Raw genomic sequence first — 22,404 nt, 5'->3', positions numbered from 1 at the left:
TGTTGGCCTTCATGTACTTCCCATCTGAGAAGTGGTTAACTGTAGCATTGTGACTATCGTAGCTTTGTTGGCAGTCTCAGCAGAAAGGCCAGGGTTTGGATGGGTCATGGTGACTGAACTTTCCTCTCACCTCTAGAGGTGGTCCCTCCAGGACAGAGATGAGGCACATTGGTGGGGGCAGCGTGGGGAAGCTTGCACGGCTGCCGCCCATGCTGTATCTGTTCTGTGGATAAATAGAGGGCTTCAGCCTCCAGTGTTGTCAATCCAGCACCTTTCACCAGCACTAAATTAAAAAGAATATAATTAAATAAAAAAAGAAAAAAAAAAAAGGATAGAGGTGCATTGGCAGAGCTGCACATGTAATGTTTGTGAAGTACCTTGCTCCAGCCAATGATACTGGTCTCTCATTTTCACAAGCATCAGTTACCCAATTAAAAAACAAATCAGAAGGAAAAATCACCAAGGAGAAAAACAAAGCTATATTAACACAGTGGAACTTGAGTGTAAGGGCTTTTTCTTGTTACGAACAACTCCATTCCAGACAGCAGTGTCTTAATAACCAGAATAGTGACTTGCACACTGTGAAACACAAACAGCATCTGGGACTTTACTGGGAGTGAAATCCCACCAGTCAGTGGGTAATGTCTGAATGCTGTGCTCACCTATCTTAAAAGTGAACAAAACTTACAGAGACAAAATGTTTTATCATAGGCTATTAAAACACACTAATAAGAATGAAAAGTAAAATAGAGATATATATATTGGAGTATTTTTCAAAATCATTACACTTCTCTTACTGTTTCCTCATTTGTGGTCATTGACACTGTCTATTTCTCATCTCTGGGAGGTGCTGTTGGCTCATCCATCAGCACCGTATCCTTTGTAGCAGTCATCACTTTGGTTTCTAAGCAACAGCAAAGAATCCAGTGAAGAGGGAAGCTGGTGATGCTGTGAAGTCATCGAGATCAGGAAGACTGGCACAGCCTGTCACTGTGAGCACTGGGTTTTTAAAGTGGAAAACAGCCTGAAACGCTCTGAGCACCAAAATGCCCCCAAATGCCCCCAAACATTCAAACCTCACAGGCCAGCTGAGGCACATCCATTTAAGGATGTGTCCCTGACATGGTAGCCCTGTACTCAGTTCCACCTTCCCTTTCTGTTATGCCACTTTCATCTGGTTACTTGACTATCTGAATTCCAGCCGTTGGTAATTAGTGAAGCTATTTGCCTTTAGATGAAGACGTCCACTTCTCACCTTCCTACTCCATCTTACCCTTCAATTAAAACGCTTTGATGCCATCTCTATCATAACAGCAGCCAGTCAGTTAAGATTTTACTGCAAGACAGAGCAAAAAAGCCCCAAGCTGGCCCAAGAGAAAGGGCCCTTCTCTGTATGCTTTGTCCATAAGGAGACGTACAGTTCCCCTGTATGGGAAAAAAGCGTGAGATTTAAATATCAGCTTCTATCTCTGACTATTGTCCTGGATACCTTCTTCAGGCACCTGTGAAAAGAGGTGGAGAAATTTGTGAACCTGCAACTGAGAATCCAAAATGAGAGGAAAAAAAACCCCAAACAACTTGAATAGAAGTTACCAAAGTCAGGAGGTTGCATGGATGGTTTTGCTTCAGCTCTGAGGCTTGGGAAGAAAATGATTAGCAATATCAAGACCAGCTACTGTAACAGCAAAGGCAATATGGGTACCCCTAGAGTCTGTTTTTATATTTTTCCCTTTTTCAAGAATTTCCCAGCAGGGAAGCCCTTCTTTGACTTCAGTATTTAGAATTCATATCTTTCAACATTCACTGTATGCATATGCTTTTGTATACACACATTTCTGCTAAACTGCCTCAAGTTCTTTTTGGCACCATCATTTCATTAAATGTGGAAAATGAATTATTTGTCTTTGTCTTCATGATCTCTCTCTTGTAAGTTCTATACCAAAGACTTCTTGTTCTCCTCTAGATTGCCTGCCATGATTTTGTGGTGGAACAATGGAAATCATTATGAAATTCAACTGCCTGAAACCAGCATGTATCAGAGATACATTCCAAATACTGCTGAAAAAAAAAATTAAGACATCTATTTCTGCAGAATGAAAAACATTTTTTAAGAAACAATTTTTGAAGAGGCATTCACAGCTCCAGAAGAGACACAGTGGTATATCTCAGTGTGGGTTGTCTTTCACCAGTAAGTCAACAAGACTGCCAGGTTTAGGGGATCCCTGCAGGTCCAGTTAACCCTTCGTTTGGGTCCATCCATTCTTACCTCGAGCACTGGAAGGGGCAGAGTTAATCATCTGGGACGGTGCCGAGTGAGTAGAGCTCAGGCTGGAGGTGGAAGGGCTAGCCTGGGATGAGGATAAAACAGAGACGTTGGTGACTGAGCCTTGGTACCGGGAGTTAGGGTAAACAAGCTGCAGGAGGCAGAGAAATTGTCAAGAGAGGACTGAGCAGATCGTGCATTACATATTTACCTGTCTCAGATCACCCAGTGTAGCCTCCATCTAGGAAACAGCTTCAGTGCAGGCCACTGTTAGTCTGCACTTGGAACTGTGGGACTCACTTCACCGTCCCACAAACCAAGAGCAGTACTAACTGCTTATGTTGAACAGGTCAGATAAATAACATGCTGACTAAAATCTCACTTTCTGAAAATAACAGGATGATCTTGGGTGACAGTATCAACTCTTACTGTACAAATACAGAAGATTACTTCCCAAAGTATACCTGGCTGAATTACTCTCTCATCTTTCTTGAATAACGTTAGATTCTACCTGTTAAGTTCTTTGAGAAAAGTATCACAGGAGAGATCCAAGTATGGGTAAAGCGTACTCATCCTAAGCATGACCCTCGGTGCTGTTTGTAACACCTGCTGTACCTGCATGTGGTACATGTCCTCAGCAGTCTCCCCCACAGAGCTGTCTGTTAGGATAACCAGGTTTCCTGTTTCGCTGGAGGTGTGGGACGACAGAGAGGACGATGAGTGTCGGACTGAACCAAGCAAGTTCAGTGGGCTGGAATAAAAACAGAGACAGAACCAGGGCATCATCATTTTTTGAACCCGTGTTTTAATTTGTGAAGCCTGACTTTTTCCAGGCTAGTAAGTACCTGCAGTTACCTACTGCTTCAGGTCACTTCTAGATGTCAAACACTTTTGAAAAATCAGGCCAAATAAGCTTAAATAAATCCATAATGTGAGTAAATACAAAATAAGTGACAATACAGTTACACATAAGACAAAGCATGTAGGATGTCGAATTTCAGAATCCAAAGCCAGGTTAACATCATTTCATGATGCTGAGTGCATCTGTTTTGTTTATAACAGAGCATTCTGAAACCACTCTCATTTTTAATGCTGAAGTACGATGAGTGGGAGCAGCTTAAAAAAAAAAAAACATTCCAAAGGAAGCCAAGCATGAGGCACACAGGTCAAAATACAGTTTTCCTTATTGCATCTCATGGGCCTCAGCATTACAGTTGAAGGCAACTTTGTGGCTGACAGTAAAATAATGCACCCCAGCTGGTGCGCAGGCTGCACCCTGATCTCACTCATGACATTAAATTTTTTCGTTGTCACTGAATCACATACACAAATACATATTTTGTACACTAGAGAATCTCCATAGCTTGCACTAAGAACTAAAAAAAGCTTTACAAAGTGAGGATTTTCGAGGAAAAAGAATTTATCGCCCAGACAACAATTGTCAAATGCCAAGCCAGTAAAGTAGTATAAGAGCTATGCAATTCTAATTGTAAAAAGAATGTCACCATCGGGGATTCATGTCGTCAAGACCAAGTTTCCACAGCTTTTCATGCCTGCTTTACAAAGAGCTAAGCTATGTGGACCCACCAAGAGAGATAAACACAGAAGAACAATTAAAATTTCATAACTTCAGTGACATTCTTGTCACTGTTTTTTGTACTGGCATGGATATGTACATTTTCAACTAAGCAATTTTGGTGGGATACAAAAGCACTGTTTTGCCCTGAAAATCCCAATTTTTATCTTCAATCATTATCTCAGGTTTTATAGACAGATATTCAGTTTGAATAAGCATCCACATTTTCAGATGTTTTCCTGATGACTGAGCCAGTTTTTGGTATTCTGATCAAAACAACCTGGCAGCCTTTCTTATATTTGGGTTCTGATCTGATCAGAATTATAAAAAAAGATGTGAACATTTTTTGATCCTTAAAAATAGGTGCATACCAGGTTGGGTTCTAAAACAAGCAATACAATTTTCCTTCTATGGTAGGTAAGGACCAACTTATTTGCCATTTCCATAACAGGAGTAGAAGTTGGAACCTCCAAAGTCAGACTGAATTTGGAGGTCTGAGTGACAGATGCGTGTTTCTGCCTCTACAGTAAGTAAAGTGATGGAGTAACACCTGGAGGTGTTTAGCATTTGCTGCAAATTGGATTTCTCAACCTTTTCATTCCAATCCTCAAACTTTAATAATTAGCACTGAATGAAGACAAAAGGCACTTCTGCCAAAACTCATCCTGCTCCTCTTGCAGTACTGTTAACCACTTCTTAGATCCTTGAATCTTAATGCAACAGTGTGCAGAGGTCCTAGATACTTCAGCAGAAAAAAACGGTACCTGTGTCGATGCACCAGCTTTATGCTCTCTGGGCTCATTGGTCCATGTGAAACCAGAACATTGCTGCGAGGGGTACTATTGCCGGAACAGGCTGGACTAAGCTTGTCCAAACCAGGTAACTCCTGCAAAGGAAACATACTTGAGCTAAGCTGGTCATGGAAAATTACACATTTTCTTCTCAGGAAAATCCTGATCTGTTTCCACATTCTCTTCAGTTATCCTGCATTTCCGCAGGATAAAGAGCATCAGTGCTTTCAACCCTATTTTCTGGTTGTTTCCAATGCCACTTTCTAGCCCCTATTCACAGTGTGGCTTAAATTACAGCCACCTACATGTTTCAAAAAAGGAATGCGAACTCAAAAATACAGATCTTGTCGAAACTCTCAAGAAAGGTAGAGAACTCAAACTCGCAACTGCAACCTGCACAGATGTCATCTGCTTTGAAAAAGAAAGGCCATATTTTAAAATTCTGGTGCTGTTATTTCTGGCCATCCTTGCATAGTGTTCACCCCTAAGAATGAAGGAAAAAGCCTTTAAGTTAGAAGCTACTTTAGAAAATACATAGTAAAGTGCTAACACACATATTTCAAATAATTCTTTTATATTATAGAAAGATATCCTTTAGTTGGGTTGTGATAATGTCCAAGGTAGTGTCTAGGTATCCGTAAAGATTTCACTATACCAGGAAGAGGAGAGTGCACTGTAAATTTCTGAGACCCCCCCTGGCAAAGATGGCTCAAGTATAGTTGTCATGGAGCACTGATGTACAGCAGAGCACACCCAGATGGAAAGGCATCGTTCCTAGAGGATGATATTTCTACTTTTGGTAAATAACATGCGATGCGAACTATGCTCTGGAGGCAGTTCTGTTGACTATCTAGGAGCTACAGACCCATAATAGTGCATGTCGCGATGACCAGAGTTGGATGTCTAAAGTAACCGACAGGAATTTTTGTCGCTGTCTATATAAAACCACTTCTGGAAGGCCTAATCCATGTCATGCTACTCCAAATTAAAGCAGTTCTTTCGCAGAGCTCAACATCTAACACTTTCTGCTCATCTTTCTTCCTCTGTTTTACATCATTTTCTGCTATGTAAGACAGCAACTGAAAATTAAATTTTACATTTGTTTTGTGGAACAAATGAATATTAAAGATTCTCATTTAAATTATAGGCTAAGAGACTTACTAGGACTTCCTTCTTGCACAAAAATAAATAATTCTTTTGATACTTTGGCAATCTAGTAGGTTCAATCAATGCTGTATCAGCCCAACTCTTCTGTGAACCTTACTGCAACTGATAAAATTTTAATCGTAACTCCAAATGATTCAAAATGGGAAAAATGACTATCAGCTTACATGGTACAGACTGGATCGCATCATCTGGAACTGGTCTATCAGTTTCTTATGCAGGGGACGCATTTCTGGGTGTACAAATTTCTCATGGACCGCCAGACCCACTCCTAAGACATGTACCTGTTAAAAAGAAAACATAAGATCACAAAAACAAATAAATTGTGTCTAAGAGATAGACTAGAAGCCTGTCCCACACTTTTGTTAGTACGCAAGAAAGTAATGTAAAATATGCCACTGTTAATTTAAAAGACTGCTGATAATAAAGCAAGTCTAGGAGACCTGGCAAGTTCATATTACTTCAACAAGTACTTTAAGTGTGAGACAAGTACATTTATGTCATGTTGGATTACTTTTGTAACTGTAAAAAATTACCAGATTGATTCTCTCTCCAAAGTGAACAGCATTACATCCTCACACACATAATTCATCGTGACAAAGAAAATTCCATCCACCCAGTGTCAGAGAAGGGGTCGAAGTTGCCAACAGAGATTTCTAAAAGGAGTTTCTGATAATTGAGCTGAACCGTGGCAGTGTGGCATGCATAGTCATTCTTTCTGTTGCTCATTATTTGTTTTTAAAGGTCACTTCTTCAAAGGTCAGACATATAATATTAGTGATTGAATGAGATTATATAAGCTCTCAGATGAAATAAAATAGTAATGATAGCAGGCTCAAGATGTATATAATTCCCTACATGACCCAAAGTCTGTACAAACAATAACTAATTAATCTTCAGCCATCCTCCTGAGGATTGAAGGGAGATAAACATTATCTTTATTTCACAGATGGGAAATATGAAATGCAGTTAAGTGATTTGTTGAAGAAACAGGCCTAGTAGCTCTATTCAGACTTGGACACATTGTTTAATGGGTTATATCTTGCCAAACTTTCATTTAAGAGCGATACAAGTTTCTGATTTCACTCCCATCAAAGCATCCAGCTAGCTTTATCTACCAAGATGTTTCATGAAGACACTAATGAAAAATACAACTGCAGATAATATAAATAGGCATTAAGTTTTCCCATGTAGCTCTGCCAGTTTAATCTCAAGTCTGACCTGGCCTGTCCTCACTGTCATTATCTTTGAAATTTACTGGGAAAACATAATTCAAAATGCCAAAAATGAATGCCAGGATTGAAATCTGGCAGGATGCCTATTGGATTATAAATGGAGACTACAAAATTAACATACTTTTAGCTGAGCTTCACCTCATGTCCCATAAAGTAAACGTCTTGTTCATAAACTCCTTGGCCATTTCCCCCCTCTTTTTTGTTTAAATGTACTTTAGATATCGTGTACTGTAATTCTTTGTTTCTGAATGAATCAGTTGGATCTGGTATGTTTTGACTGACTGCTGATGAATCCAGACACTGTAGCAATGTTGTTTTGCATCTGAAAAACAGTACCTGTTCCTGCATGAGTTCCTTGAGCTGTGTGATCTTCTCTGCATCTCCAGGGTGCTTTGTGATATAATCTTTATCAAAAAAGGCCTGTAGGAAAGAAAAGGAAAAAAAGCCTTCTGCTTACTGGGAGGTACTTCATCATAACTTGGTGTCAAAGGAGGAGAGCAAAAGGTCTAAAAAATCTTAGGAAAACTACATGCATAAGTTAATAGCAGCAGCTCAATTTTATTGCTTTCAGCACTCTGGGATCCAGGGAAAGCTACAGTACAGTTTTAGCAACCTTGGTGATTCTGTTGAATCATGAATCTGATCAAGTTTCCCTATGTAGTAGTGATAAGCGATACCACTAAGCCCTGTACCATCCAGTTATTTCAATTTTATACAGTTTCCTTCATATAACTGCCATAAGTTAAAGGAATTAAGTGAGTAAAGTGGTCTAATGTAAAGAATGAAGTGCGTTCTCCTCACGGCTCTGCAGGGAACACATCCCACACCTCTGGGCCATTTTCCAGTATTTCATCCTAGACTTAACTGTTTGCAAAGCAGAGTTTAAGTAATAGCTTGCCAAAGATTATAGTGGATAACATACTGCATTTAACATCATTTCAGGGTTACAGTGAGCCTGACATTAGGCTAGCAAAGATAATGGGTGAGTAGCACGAATTAGCAGCTTTTCCTGATTACAGGCCCAATCTGTCTCGATTACTATGAATGCCACTGCCTCGATTGCAAAATGGATTTATAATGTAAGCAGTGTAAAAAAATCTGCTTCACTCTTTTACCTGCCAAGACAGGATTTCAGGTAAGCGAAGTTTCATTCTTGAGAGTCCCAATGTCAACTGTACCTACTGCAATGCAATAGCCCAACTCCACCTTTGGATCGTCTTGTTGACATGTGGCTATGCAAGCACTGATGCAGAATAACCAAGCAGGGCTTTAACCACATTTTTAGATAATGTGCGTGAAAAGTTCTTATCTTATTAAGTCATACTCTCTTTTAAACAGAAATGGAAATAAAATTGAAAAAAAGATGACACTAAATTCAGAAGCAGAGCTTGGCTTACCTCCTGGTACCGTGCAATTCCCCCATTAACAGCTGCATCAATCACTCCATTCAGACACATGCTGAGAAGATTAATGTTACCATGCATTTGTTTATGCTGGTACTGGCTTATCAGTGTTCTCAGCTCCTGGTTTTTGTTCTCAACCACTTGAATGGCATTTTCCAAAGGACTTACTTCAACCTCAAAGGCAATAAAATATACTTTAATTCCATAGACACTTCACTGAGATTTATTATCTTCTTTGTAATGAAATTATACTCTAGGATTGTTCAGTCATCTCTTAGTTATTACAGCTTTATTCAAAATGAGCTATGTTAACAAACTTTGCTGGTGGCAGTGCTGTATTTCAGGTCACTGGGTTGCGATAACTTATTTTTGTATACTGAAGACATGGCAACAATTCCATGTTTTTGGCACTGTCTCCATTATACTGTCATGTTCCCTCCCTGGTTACATTCAGCAATTATTTAGACTAAGTGGTAGAAAAAGGACATACTTAAGCATTGGTAAACATCATATTAAACTGCAAGACTTCAGCCAAAGGAGTTTTCAGTTCCCTATCCCATGTCCTCAGTAACTCATCATTTCAAACCCCAATTACAGGAACTATGGATGTTACCAGTTCTCTTCTCTCCACTTCAAACCAACGAGAGATCCCAGGCAAACTGTGAGTCAAGGTCAGAGTGGTACGTTCAATCCACAAGCTCTGCAAAGAGTAAGTGAGGATGTGAGGTGCACAGCAAATCACAGTCACATCATCTGTTGTCTTACTACAGGTACTAAGGGGGTGAAGTTCAGAAAAGAATATATTAACTTACTTTGCAGAATATCATACTGAAAGTCACTTGAACAACATAACCAGAAGTCAGTATACTCTAAAGCAACACATTCAACATTTCTAACAGTTTTTAAAGGCTGACCACTAATTCTGTCATGGGAATCAAGAAGATATTGTAGACATACATGGCAGTAAGAAAAAAATTCCAGCCAAACAACAAAAACCCGTTCTTGCTTCAAAATGCATTTCTCTTGGCACTAAAATAACTCGCTTTTAAACTGGACAATGCTTTAGTCAAGTCAGATGTATAACCACTGGACTCAACAGCTATTTGTTATTTGAGTTACGACAGTATCTTTGGCTATCAAATCAGGATTACTTGAAAGGCTCTATCAGCATAAAATAATAAGACAGTATTTGCCTTGAAGAGATTAACACTTAAACACTGCTTATTCGCTACTTCTACCTTAAATTCATTCTCTTTGTCCTTTGGGCCCTTGTGGAAGGGCCTGTCGTAGCGGAATTTCCGGATGTTGTTGACTCGGTAAAAGCTCTTTATGCGATCAGGGACACGGTCCATTTGCAGCACATCTATATTGTCTGGGATGGGAGTCACTGCATAGATCTGTAAATCTGCAAATTATGCAGTCAAAGAAAGCCACAGGACATCAACCAGGAAAGCTAGCTCTACTCTGGAAATAAACAGGATGGTGAATTCAGAAAGTCGCACTCCGCTTTGGATTCCAACACTCTCCTTTTGCAAGTGAAACAATAGAATGGTAGACTAGAGCTACTGGGAGAGTCTACAGAGTTACAGCACCTCACAGCCAGATTAACTAAAGAGGAAGACACCTGAGGATGCAGAGAGTATGTAGTAACACATCCAAAATATTTACCACAGTCAAAATATCCAGTTCCTGTTAGTTCTAATCAGAGCTAGGTGCCTCATTTGTGCAGGCACTTTAGTGCATCTCGATGTGTTAGGTACCTAAATATCTAATATTTACCCTTGATAAATTTTACCTTATATACTTCAGCTTTGTCTACAAACCAACTTGCCCTAATTTCATCAATTTACAGTCCAGTTTAATTAAACTGGTTTAACCTCAGTATTACAGACAAGATCTCTGCAAGCATAAACAAACCAACACCTCTCTCTCTATGAAACTATCAGTGTTATATAGCAAAGAAGAGTGAAAAGCATGTGCTATGCAAGACAAATGGGAAACACAAGCCAATTTCAGGAGATTTTACTTGCTGACAATGTGTCTTTATGGTTCAAGTCCTGCACAATATCCTTGCTGTTGTCACACAAGCCAAACAGCAGTGTTCTCATGACTAAAATCTCCCAAAGTCTCTGCAGACCCATTAAATGTTACGTGGTTCAGTCCTTAAATGTACACAGCATTGTATCGGTTGCATCGAATCACAGCACAGATTACCAATGAGAAGAATGAGATTCAAATCCTTAGGTATAAAAGAGTTCATCAGTTTAAAAGAAAGGGAGACTGCAAAAAAATAATAATACTGATGTGAACAATAAACACAATGGAAAATACCACTTTGGAATTAATATCTGTTCCCAACAAAATGTTCTTCAAGAGAAGGTATCAGGAGTACTTTTAATGACACAAAATGTGCATTATGACAATGCTCTTGGTAAAGGTTAAAACATGGATGTGACCAAGCAGATGTGAGCAAGCACAGCTGTTTCCCTTACACATCGAATATGACCTGCATTACTCCATGAATAAAAAGGGACAGTTCTCTCCAACAATATGTAGCGCAGTGAAGCAGTTAATATCTGCTGTAGTCAGGTGTATGGTTTTGTCCTTACCCAGCTCTACGTGAGACACTCAGGAACTGAGGTGTCCAAGTTGATGATCTTTTTGTTACCTTCCTGCTCTGTGCTCTACCACAGTTCTAATCACAGTTTGCCCTTTCACTGAAGGATACACTGGGCATCACACTGCAATATAGAGTCATCCGGGTGGTTGGGATGCTGCATTGCAATGGCTTGTGGGAACTCGCTCAGCATCCTCTGCTGGAAGGCTTCCAGCCTCTCATAGTCGTGGCCTCGACACACGTATTCTTTGTTCTGCAAGAAGGACAAGCACACATTAGTCTCTTTAAAAGTAAGTTAAATTCTGTCGGCTTTTACCTTGCTTCAAATTTTACTAGTTCAAAACCAAAGATAAATGACAAAGTCAATATGCTAATGTGAGAGTAAAATATGCATTTAATACAGCTGATATATTTTATCCCTTCCTTTTTCTGTACAATGTATTTCATCAAGTGATGAACAAGTAGACTATTCCACTGATTTCTCAGCAGAAAGACGCCTCTGATCCATACACACATAGCATTCGGTTCTATTTTAATTTCTTATTTGCTTTTTAGACAACTGAAAGGCACTTGTTTTTTCATTAGACCATACTGAAACATACTAACCAAAACTTGAGGCTAAGTCACCAGCTGTCAAATACAGTTTATAGTAACTGGATGAAAGTCCTGAGGATTTCACAGAACAGAGGGAGACATACATGTTTATCAGTTATCCTTAGAGAGAAGTCGTAACAAACTGTTCAGAAAAATCATTGTTTAATCATTGTTGTATTGTTGTGGCCATACAAATCCACCTCTGATCATGCCAAACAATACACCCTCAGGAACTCCCCTGGCTGTAGTGGAGTAATACGGAAAAGCCTTACCAAGAATTCTCAGTGGCCACTTAGCAAATTCCCCTTCAGCCCTAAAAGCACTTTCCTCTCGATGGACAAAGTTTCATTTCTGCCAGTAATGGAAAGCTTGCATTTAGATATGCCTCTTGAGGCATTAAACCACTGTGCAGAGCTCTTGGATGCTTTGTGAGCCATCTCAAACTTTGATGAGCAAGACACAGGATTTCTAAAGCCCTCAGTGTCATTAAGATTGTATTCCAGTGTCTCAACTCTATTACCACAAAACACAATTTTGCTTGGTGTTAATGTCTCCTGATGCAAGGTCAGTCAAAGCAGGCAAATTATCTAATTCTGGTAGTTTTAACTCTCATGCACATAAAAAATGAATAGAAGTATAGGGAGAGTTTTCACCTTCATGGAACAAAGAAAGAATCCCAGCAAACAAGAACAGTCCCCCCCTTCTATTTCTTGCATGTAGAAGCTGCAGAATATGCAATGATGTTTTGTGAACTGCTCTGGAAAAAGGTTCTGTCCGAGCAGTTCTTGATCTTGTAGCAAAATCAAAGAGAAAGTGACAAAACCTGATCATGAAACACGACCAAGGAGTACAGTTATCTTTGGCTTTGCATTTCAGCTGTATGGAATGGATCTCCTGTTCCAGCTGTGACATATGTCACTTTGTACACATCAGTCTGTAATGCCTAAACTTTGCAGCTATTATTAAATCTGGAGTGAGTCCATGTTTGAAGGTGAATATCTTCATGACACTTACTGCATTCTCTATTTTAGCTTTTGACTGCAGCACACCAGAAAACTGTAGGCCTATAAATAAAGTTATTGTGGTTCTAAAAATAATGTCCTGAAAACACCTCAAAGCTAAATTTAATAGACTTTTCAGACGGATGCCAACAGAGAATCTCAGAACCTGGCTTGTCAGGCCTTACTTAAAGTTCTGCTAGGTGGAAGACATGGACAGTTTTAATTTACTTATGTAGGAAGGCTAGAAATAGATGCAGAATTCATAGAAACATGAACAATGACTTTTCTAGACAAAGGGTCTTCAAAATCAAAGATGTAGAAAGAAGTGGTTATTTTCTGTCTTAAGCTATACAGCAATAGAAAAATAAATGAGAAAAGGACATGGAGTTGATCACTTTAAATCACTCCTATATCCATTTGAAAATTTTAAATCCATGTAAATCTTTTTCTTCTCTAGAATAGCTGCTTCCAATCTCTTTACAGTGTGATCCATGCTGATGTGATTGCTAATGGGCTTAGTCTGTGCTTCGCAATGTGTGTGCTGTATGGATCATTAGAGAGAGAAAGGAGGAGGATGACTTTTAATGAGATTGCTACATTAGTAATCTGCTATCAGAAGTACTGCTACCAAATATAATTGCAGAATTAACAAGGATTATAATTATGTGCGCTCATGTTCACTGTAAATGTCTCCAGCCAAGTATCCATATTGTTACGCTGTTTCGCAAAGAGGTAGTTCTGCGCGCTGAGCACTTGTGCAGGTGTTGAACACATACACCATGCGGGATCCAAAACTGTAGGATCCATAACAGAATAAGCTAAGCTAAATTCACTGATAGTACTTCAAATGTAGGAATGCTTATGTGCCATAATGACTATGTTGTCATTCATTTTCTGAAACATCTGTTGTTAGATATATATATTAAAAAAAAAGAAATTGTCAGTTTTGTCTGGAGGTCTTCAGGAAAGGGCATCTACTGCTTTGTGCTGCCACACGTGGTTGCCTCAGATTCGTCTGCAGGTGTGGTCTGCACACCGATTCACGCCGCTGCATTGTAGCATTGCTCAACTGCACCTTTGAATTACATGAAACCACACTTTATCCTCCAGTATTTTCACCTTGATTAATTCCAACTTGCCTTTAGTTCTCCTGCTCGTGTTTCCATTAAAAGACTGTAATTAAACACCAGTGTTTAAATCCTAGTTCAAAAAACCCAGCAACTTAGCAATCAGAGGGAAATTGGGGTGCTGTTTTCAAAATGGTACACAGTTTGGCTTTTTGTAGCTTCTTACTGTGTAACTCCAGAATGGTGCCGTCTCTTGTCAAACCATTCTTTAAAGAGAAGGCAAAGGAGCACCTGCAGTCCTTGAAAGCATGGTTCAGGGTAGCTTGTCCTGTCAAGCTAGGTGGCATCTACCATCAATTTTCAAACAGTTCTTACAGCAGTTGTCAGATTATATTCCTTTCTTGCTCTGAATTAGCAACAAGACATTGTGTGAACAAATATCCATTTTAAGTTTGATGCCTTATTAGGAAAATAAGATAATTTCACATTTTAAATCGATTGCAGACAATAAGCTCAAGGTGAGGACATGTCCAGAGAAGCCACTAGGCTTTTTGTTGAAGAGAAAGGAAATTTTCACTTGTAGATGGCATAAGAGAGTCATCAGTCTGGTATTAGAATCATTCTGTCATGTGAGGCTTTTTAAAGCATGATAATTTAAGATGATGAAAATGAGTTGAGTAATGACCCAGCATTGCTGCAATACAGCATTTTGCTTAATATAGAGGCAAGTTGTGCTGCATCTGCAGATTGTCAAAAATGCACATAGTCATGAGTCAAATTTCTGATCTCTGTTCCTAAGAATGTTCCCAATGGACTACATCCTTCAGCCAGAAAGCTGTTTCTGTTTGTGCAGGCATAAAAAATAAGATGAATGGCAGATATCTCCACAACAAAAATGCAAAGCCTTAGCTGCTACTCTGAGTCTGGTCACTTTGTCATATTTTGTATAAGTTCAGCTTACCCGCAGGAAAAATGGGAATTTCCGACCATAAAAACCAACTCTGAAAAACTCGGGCTCTAAGCGCTGTTGTTCCATGATATTATCGTAATAGGTAGCTTCCATTTTCTGTGGATGAAAAAGATAGCTGCTATCAGATCCTTAAAGCTGCACTTAAAACATTAGAATCTCAAGACACATTAAAATATCACATTATTATTGCCCCTACAATTTTTTATGAAAAGACCATAAAGATAAAAATTATAAACAGTCTACATGGTGGAACACGCTATAGTATTATCGTACTCATTTTACATTTCTGGAGATCACATATGAAAATTCTTCTGTTGTATCTAATTTTAAACAAGTCTTGCACGTAATTTACTTTGCGTTGCAGAATTAATGGCAAAGCTGAGATTAAGATCTATGTGGCCTGTCTCACAGTACCCTATTCTCTTTTACAGCTCAAAATCTGGAAAATTATATCAGTTCAATTGGGTTTGCCTTAATTGAGTTGAGGGGCATGAAAAAGGATGAAACAAAATTAAATCTTCTACAGCTCTGTGCACCAGTAGATTTAACATGGAAGAGAAAAGGGGTTTGGAAAAAGTAAAAGGACTTTTCTCTAGTTGCAGTTACTAGTTTTGTGGCGCTGTGCTATCATTTGTATCAAGAGAGGGATTTAAAGACCCCTTGCCAAACTCAATCTCTGTTGAAAGGCTCGCAGGAATTTCACTATAGGAAAAGATAGATTTTAAAGACAAGAATCAGTTTGACATCATTGCTCCACTGCAGGGAACTCTAACAGCAACTTCGACTTAGAACACCGCATCAAGGTTTTATTCTTGGTTCCAATACATACTAACTCCTTTTCTAAAATGCAGAAGGTCCCAAAGTCATTGCAGGAAGAATAAAGGAATGTGTTGAATTTGATGTGAATGGCATAGAGAAAACTCTTTAGAATAGGGAGAAATTCAAGTTAACACAGATTTAGGGAACCTGAACAGAAAACAGGTCACATAGGTGAGCGAAAGGATCAGGTGAACTGGTTATACTGATAAATGATCTTCACTTGCCTGCTGATTAAATCCAAATAATGAGGCAGCAAGAATAGCTAATTTACTGATGTTTTAGGAAACAAAGCCTTGGTGCAAAACTTGTCTAAGCCTTGTTAATTGCCCTGGTTTTGTTAAAAACAAGTTTCTCTTTTAGTGAATTTCCCTGTCAGCTAAAGTCTTCTTACTAACTGCAGTTTTCCTGTAAGTTAGGTACATGTTTTGGTAGACATAGCAATGGAATGCAAGGTCATTGATAATGATGCATCCTGTGAGATGTGCAAGCAGGAGGTGAACTGAAAAATTAACCAACTAAAGTATTCCATCCCATTCACGTCATACTTCATATAAAAGTGGGGGATCACGAGGTTAGTTTGCTCATCATTCGTGATCACTGTACTGATGTGGTATTTCATATTTTCACACTGCCTATTTTAGATGTCTACAGTAAACAAGTGCACAAACAAGATGGTCATGTGCACTCTCTTCAGGGCCACTTTGAAGAAAACAGATTCTTCAGAAGTGCAGTTCATGAGACCCAGTTAGATGGATATCTTGAGAATAAATTTGACTTCTGAAGAGAATTTAAACCACTGCGTAAAAGAATACATTCACACAGAATAAATCTTAAATTTGGACACATGCGTGCTTCCCCAGGGGACAAAAGCAAATGAACTATTTTCACATTCATAAAGCTTTTACATAACAACTAGAACTTTGTCTCATTAAAGAACGATGCTGCAAATGTGCCCTGATTTAATCATGTGTTTGGTTTTACCAGAGGACCAGATTCTTGTAAATTGACAAGAATGCCATAAACGTTTGCCTTCTCCATTCTCTCTCTTGTTCCTCTTACGCCAACTGAGGGAAAATCTGTCCTTGATATTTTTGGAATTAAAATTAAATATCAATACATTAAAAAAATATATTTTATGTAAAAATATATATAAATATGTAATAGCAACAGCAAAGTCCAGATCCTATGTGTCTGCTGTCCCCATATACTCATGGGAGTTCATTGCTAGCAGACTTAGGAATTCCTTCAGTGCACCTACGAAGTTACCAAAATGAATCACTGGCAAAGGAGTCAGTGGAGCTATATAGGTAATATGTTTATTTTTTAAAATTCAGAATGTTCTGACAGGAGAGCAAAATTCCCTGGGGAATGACATGAGAGTCTGCAAGGAGAGGGACTGCTGCTACTCACCCGAATCCAGCTGAGGCTCTGATAGTCATAGAGACTTTCGTACTGGATGGCCAGTTCCCTGCACAGCGGGATGCCAAACTCCCAGCTCTGTGAAACCAAAGCAAATCACACTCACAGCAACCGGAATGTTATCGCCAACTCAGCTGAGAGGAATATGGATGCTCAATTGTGGGAATTCATTTGGTATGAAATGCCAGGGATTAGATGTGAAAATGCAACGTGATGAAACTGTTTCCATTAAATATCAGATTAATTCCTTCTTCAAGACGGTAACGGAGGCATAACGTTCCACTGAAGTTACACACATACTGCTTGTTACTGACAGTTCATTCATGAGACTGAGGACTTATTTGGAGAAATATAATACGACTCACAATTTTTCTTGTTAACCACCCCTCCAGTGCACCCCCAATATCTCTTTTGCTTTCTGCACTAAAACTCCCTGGAGTAAAGAGTTAGTGCTCAGCTGCCCAGCAAAGCACTTCCCCTTCCCAGGGCTGCTACTTCCTACTGAAAGCAAGAAACTGTGTCAAACAGTGGGAAACGCTCAAATACAGAGACAGAACATCCTCAGAACTGACTTGCATTATTGCACTGAGTGAATGTCCATATTCAGAACTGAAACCAAAACTCACTTCTTCAACTTAAGAGTCTGCATATAGTAAATCTTTTCCAGCACGCCATGGTCACTGCCCTCAGAAGTGAGGAAGAAAGGGCCTGAGTCTGGGCATGCCCACACTGAGAGAAAGGCTTTTTTGAGTACGCATTTTACACCCTTGAACTGAAATCTCCTCTCCCATCATCTTTTACCTGCATAGATTAGAATCCTTTTGGGGAAGTGACACTCTAACCATACTTATGTAAAGGCTCTAAAACACCAAGGGCTCAGTTGAATCTTTATTGTATTTTATGCATTACTGGGCTAACTTGCCAGTTGTTTTAACTGGGACTCTGTTGTGAAAATAAAGTTAATTTGTGAGTTAGACTATCACCTTAAGCTCTTAAAATATTAATAGCAATATTGTAAATTATTTGTAACAGTAATTAATGGCAATTATGCAAAATATTAGCACTTAACATGGAAACAGTTTTTCCGGTTAAAGGTACCTTCACGTAAAAAAGTGAATCTCTATACTGTTTGATTTAGTGTATTAGGTACTTCCAATACTTCCCTTTATGCACACGTTTGTAGTGTCTGTTCTCTCATCCTTAATACCAAAGTTGTTGGGTTTTTTTTTCCCTGAATAGCAAAACCAGTAAGTTTAAGGACTTTTTAATTAAAAGAAGAGTCAGCTGCAAGAACTAAAAAGGCAAAAATAATAATCCTACATCTCTTTCGCTTCAATTAATTACAAAAACTTACATAAGAACTTGTTAAACAAAAGAGTCTTTCAGAATCAGTTTGGATATTTGGATAGAATTAGTAGTTTGGGGTGATGGGAAGTCTGAGATTTATTTAGATATATACAATAGGAAATGTAGACTTGTAGACTCAGAGTATTACTCGGGTTTTTGTGATCTCGAATTACCAGGATTTCTGCTGTGAGTTGTCGAAGTCCATGCCATACAAATTGATACACTGAATTGGGCTCAACAACATTAACCAGTTAAGTGTTTATATTTGCAAACACAAATGCCATTGCTTTTTTTTTTAGGTTTCAACATATGCTACAATATCAATACATAGATTTTCAGTCCTTAGCTGATCTATATTGACTTGAAAGAATGGAAGAGTCTCTTCTAAAACAACTGGCCAGGAATAAATTACTTTTGTCACGCAGAGTCTCACTTACAAATGGAACACTGTGGCTAAAGCCTACATAATTCTTCAATGTCTGTTCTGGATAGAAGCAGAAAGCTGGCTGTCTTCCCTTTAGTGATCCTAAAGGTGCAACCTGTTCGTGCTCCTTTTCTGATGTTAATTGGATTAACAATATGTAACCACATCTTATTTATCTTCATACCACCTCTTCTGCCTGTACCCGATACTATTCTTGCCATCCTAACTCATGCATTCTCTCTCTCTTTCAGTGAGATTTCCACACAGAGAAATTCCACTGTGCTGAATATTCTGCAGATACAAGATGAGATACAGAAGTGAAGAAACACAATATACAGGTAACCTGTTGGAAGAGAGTTTGCAGTTATTTTAAAGGAAAAGAGAATGAATTGATATCTGAGTCACTAGGATCCTCTGTGTTAAAATCTGTGATGTTAATGAGGACCATTTTCACAATGTAGAAATCTACTGTGCAATTCCATGTGCTACACAAGTGTCACTTCCCTCTAAAGCATCATTCTTCCCCCTCTTCAATAATTTCCTAATGTCTCCGTTGTTAATTTCCCTTATTACTGCTGTTTGGCTGATGTCTGATCTGTTTGCATGTTCTATATTATGTCCTTCACTTGACAAGCACATTCATATGGTATTTATTGCAATGTTCTCCTGTGGCACCAGCAACTCTCAGTTGAGCGCTGCTGACTGTGCACAAGGAGGCACAGATAGAGACAATCAACATTCATAAATGGCAACCTTTCTTTACTCACATCCCAATGTGCAGATTTCTTTTGGAAATAGGATTCTAATGAGAGTGCACAAGAGAAATTAGTTTAGATTTTGGGTATGGAGCACACGATCTAAAAATGAACTGCTTTGGAAATACAGCATTGAGTCTCTCAAAACACTTGGCTGGCACTAAGGAGAATGAATACACATGGTGATGCTATGATGGGAGCTGGTTGGAATTTTTAGTTAATAAAATCCAGCAGTGCACTGAACAGAAGAAGGTTGTGTAGTTTTCAAGCTACTGCTGTCCAGAAGCATGATCAGCTGGGTTCAAACTGTTCCATTCACAGTCTCCTTCAACTAGGAAACCTTGAGTTTTAACAGACAAAACCGTAACTGTGAATTAGAAAAAAAAAATTTCATTTCAAGTTATGCTCTTGCACACACTGCTGACTGAGCCATAAACCAATTCCAAGCACAGCAGAAATTGGTAGGAAGGAGCAGCCGACCAGAGCGAAGGCCAGAGGGCTGTGGAACACCTCACTCTGTCCCAGCACAGGGCTGCTGCCGAGAACAGTGACAATGAGAGTTCCTCAGTTCTGCATTCTGCTGCAGCGCTTCTTGCCCTTCACTACCATGCCCTTTACGTCAAACTCACAAGACAGTCTTGTGGCCAAAGTTTCCCCCATCCCTGTCCAAAGAAAATTTTGCCATTAACAAGTGCAGAATTTTTTACAGTCTCTTTGTGCTGCTTTGACCCCCTTACTTAGTGAAAGATTCCAGGAGCAGCATGAGAAGCTTAATTCTAGAAATGCAACTGAAGGACACAGAACAACAAATTCCACTTTTCAGGACCCAAGGAATGACCATGTTAGCGTAGTACAGAAAGAAACTACCAGACACCAGTTGAGGGAAGCAAGTTCCTTCCATTCCCTGTTACACAGCAACAGCAAGAGTGCTGAAAAGCAGGAGGAGGATTTGGGTTCTCAGCATCTTTCACTTCCGTGGTTTGAGTGACATACACACTGCTTAAGTGGATTATTTAGTCATTCAGCTACCATTTATAATAAAGGAGGATTAATACACAAAGTCAAGTAACTCTGAAAACATCCAGTGGGGAAGAAACCTCAAGAGGTTAATATGGTATAATCTGTTAGGAGTTTTATAGCAAAATTACATCCATCAAGTTTTTACTCCCCTTCAGTGCTTATTATGGATTGCTTGTTTTTGTCAAAAATACAGACTCACTTGTTTTACATAGTCTTTATATTATCTTTGTCTAGTCAGGCAGGACAGTACTGCAGTATTTGCACACATCAGTAATTTATTTTTTTAAGTGCAGTCTGAAAAACCCTGAAAAATTCTGAAACTAACAAGAAAACCATATGCAGTATTATTACAAAAGAACAATTCTGGTGAAAAAAAAAAAATTATAATTAATCACATCCTCATAAATAGGCCATTTCTTGCTACGTACAGGAAATCTGACTTCCTTTTGCAGATTCTGTAGAGAATGTGTCTCTGCCATATGCAACTTTCTATTATCAGGGCTAGAAAAGAATTATGTGGAATGTCAACCCCATATGAACCAAACCACATTTGTATTTAATGCCACTGTCATTGCCATCACAGGCAAAAACAACCCTGAGGCTCACATACAGATGTTATCTTCCAATAATACAAGCTGTAGGAATTTTTCTAGAGAAGAGAAAAATTTGAAAATATTCTGACAGATGATACCACTTTTAAGGTTCACCTTTGAAATGTTCCCAGAACGTTGTGACACAAGGCACTATAACACCTACATCTGCTGTAACTTACAAAATATATATATACACACACATATATATTTATTTATTGTAGAAAAGACATATGTGAAATTGAAATGTATTGGTATTCTTCTTGTGCAATGGATGGAATTGGACTTTAATTGAAAGTCACTTTCAAATAACAGTGACACTGAAAAGACTTAAATCTCTTTTAATAAAGGGACTCCTATAGTGTGTTGCCTGCCATTTACTTCTGTAGGTTAGAAACAAGCCAAGTCCTGTAAGTGAGTCATAACACAGCAATTTGCATAGGCAACTACAAAATGCAGCCCTGCCCCCAAAAAGTGAAGGAACTGTCATTCACAGAGTGCTCTGCCATATCAGGTGATCAAAAATTTGGTTTAAAGGTATAAAAATCTTCTGGCGTTTTTCCTGTTGGCCTAACTAAACTAGTTATGCATCACAAAATACCCATATCCATTTTCTCATCTGTTTTTTCGTCCAGAAAGCCAAGAAGCCATTTGTCAGGCTATAAAACCTTTGGATATATATTTACTTCCAGATTACTGAACTGAGATGATAGGCTTGCAAGCCCTAAGTAAGTCAGGAAAAGGGAAGGAAGCTGCTGGAAGAGAGAAGAAGTTGGCATACCTTCCCTTTGTTGAAGTAATGGATAATCTTACGGCACAGACCTTCCTTACGTTGCCACTCTGACTGAGACGGATAATGCAGGAACTCTCTCAGAGGTCTGTCCTCCCACTGAAGCAACTCACAGTACAAAAGCAAAGTAAATGCAGCCTCTGTTGGAAATGCAATTATTGAACACTGAATCAATGACAACAATTACATACAGCCAATAGGTCACTAAATCTGCTTCTTAAACAGTCTGGAATTTCTGATTTACAAATTGAGAAAACATTCTGAAGTCTTAGATGATCATTCGATTATTCAATTACTTTAAACAGCAGCACAAAGCTCTTTCCTATGAACCTGATTTTTAGGTACAAATCTGTCAAGTTTCTTTTTACTAGCTACTTGATGTAAACACACAGATATTCAGATATGTGAGTAGATTTGCAGCCTGCAGCTATAAACAGAGCTTGGACAACACAAAACTAGATTATATACACTTTCTAAGTGCTCCCTAAATACTACAATGCAAGGAGATATAGCAAATGATAATATAAGGGTGGGTTTGTGATTTTAATCTTCCTCTAAT

The 22,404-nt window shown here is 38.8% G+C and overlaps 1 protein-coding gene across 5 annotated transcripts in view; it reads right to left on the bottom strand.

Moving 5' to 3' along the window:
- DOCK3 (dedicator of cytokinesis 3) overlaps positions 1-22,404 on the bottom strand; it is a 211,569-nt gene that overhangs the window by 13,309 nt on the left and 175,856 nt on the right. For 4 of the 5 annotated variants that reach the window (XM_065642384.1, XM_065642387.1, XM_065642386.1 and 1 more), the window contains 12 exons: positions 21,837-21,985; positions 16,911-16,997; positions 14,673-14,777; positions 11,161-11,302; positions 9,671-9,837; positions 9,046-9,132; positions 8,427-8,606; positions 7,366-7,449; positions 5,962-6,078; positions 4,604-4,725; positions 2,879-3,014; positions 2,267-2,348 (listed from right to left, as the gene is read on the bottom strand). In XM_065642384.1, coding sequence (XP_065498456.1) covers positions 2,267-2,348; positions 2,879-3,014; positions 4,604-4,725; positions 5,962-6,078; positions 7,366-7,449; positions 8,427-8,606; positions 9,046-9,132; positions 9,671-9,837; positions 11,161-11,302; positions 14,673-14,777; positions 16,911-16,997; positions 21,837-21,985 — 1,458 coding nt within the window. Of the gene's footprint in view, positions 1-130; positions 284-2,266; positions 2,349-2,878; positions 3,015-4,603; positions 4,726-5,961; positions 6,079-7,365; positions 7,450-8,426; positions 8,607-9,045; positions 9,133-9,670; positions 9,838-11,160; positions 11,303-14,672; positions 14,778-16,910; positions 16,998-21,836; positions 21,986-22,404 lie in introns of all 5 variants that reach the window. The other variant, XM_065642388.1, reaches the window with a different exon arrangement.

The sequence above is a fragment of the Caloenas nicobarica genome, chromosome 11, assembly GCF_036013445.1.
Source record: "Caloenas nicobarica isolate bCalNic1 chromosome 11, bCalNic1.hap1, whole genome shotgun sequence".
Lineage (NCBI taxonomy): Eukaryota > Metazoa > Chordata > Aves > Columbiformes > Columbidae > Caloenas > Caloenas nicobarica.
The sequence above is the reverse complement of the archived record's forward strand: the minus strand, read 5'-3'. Positions and strand labels throughout refer to the sequence as shown.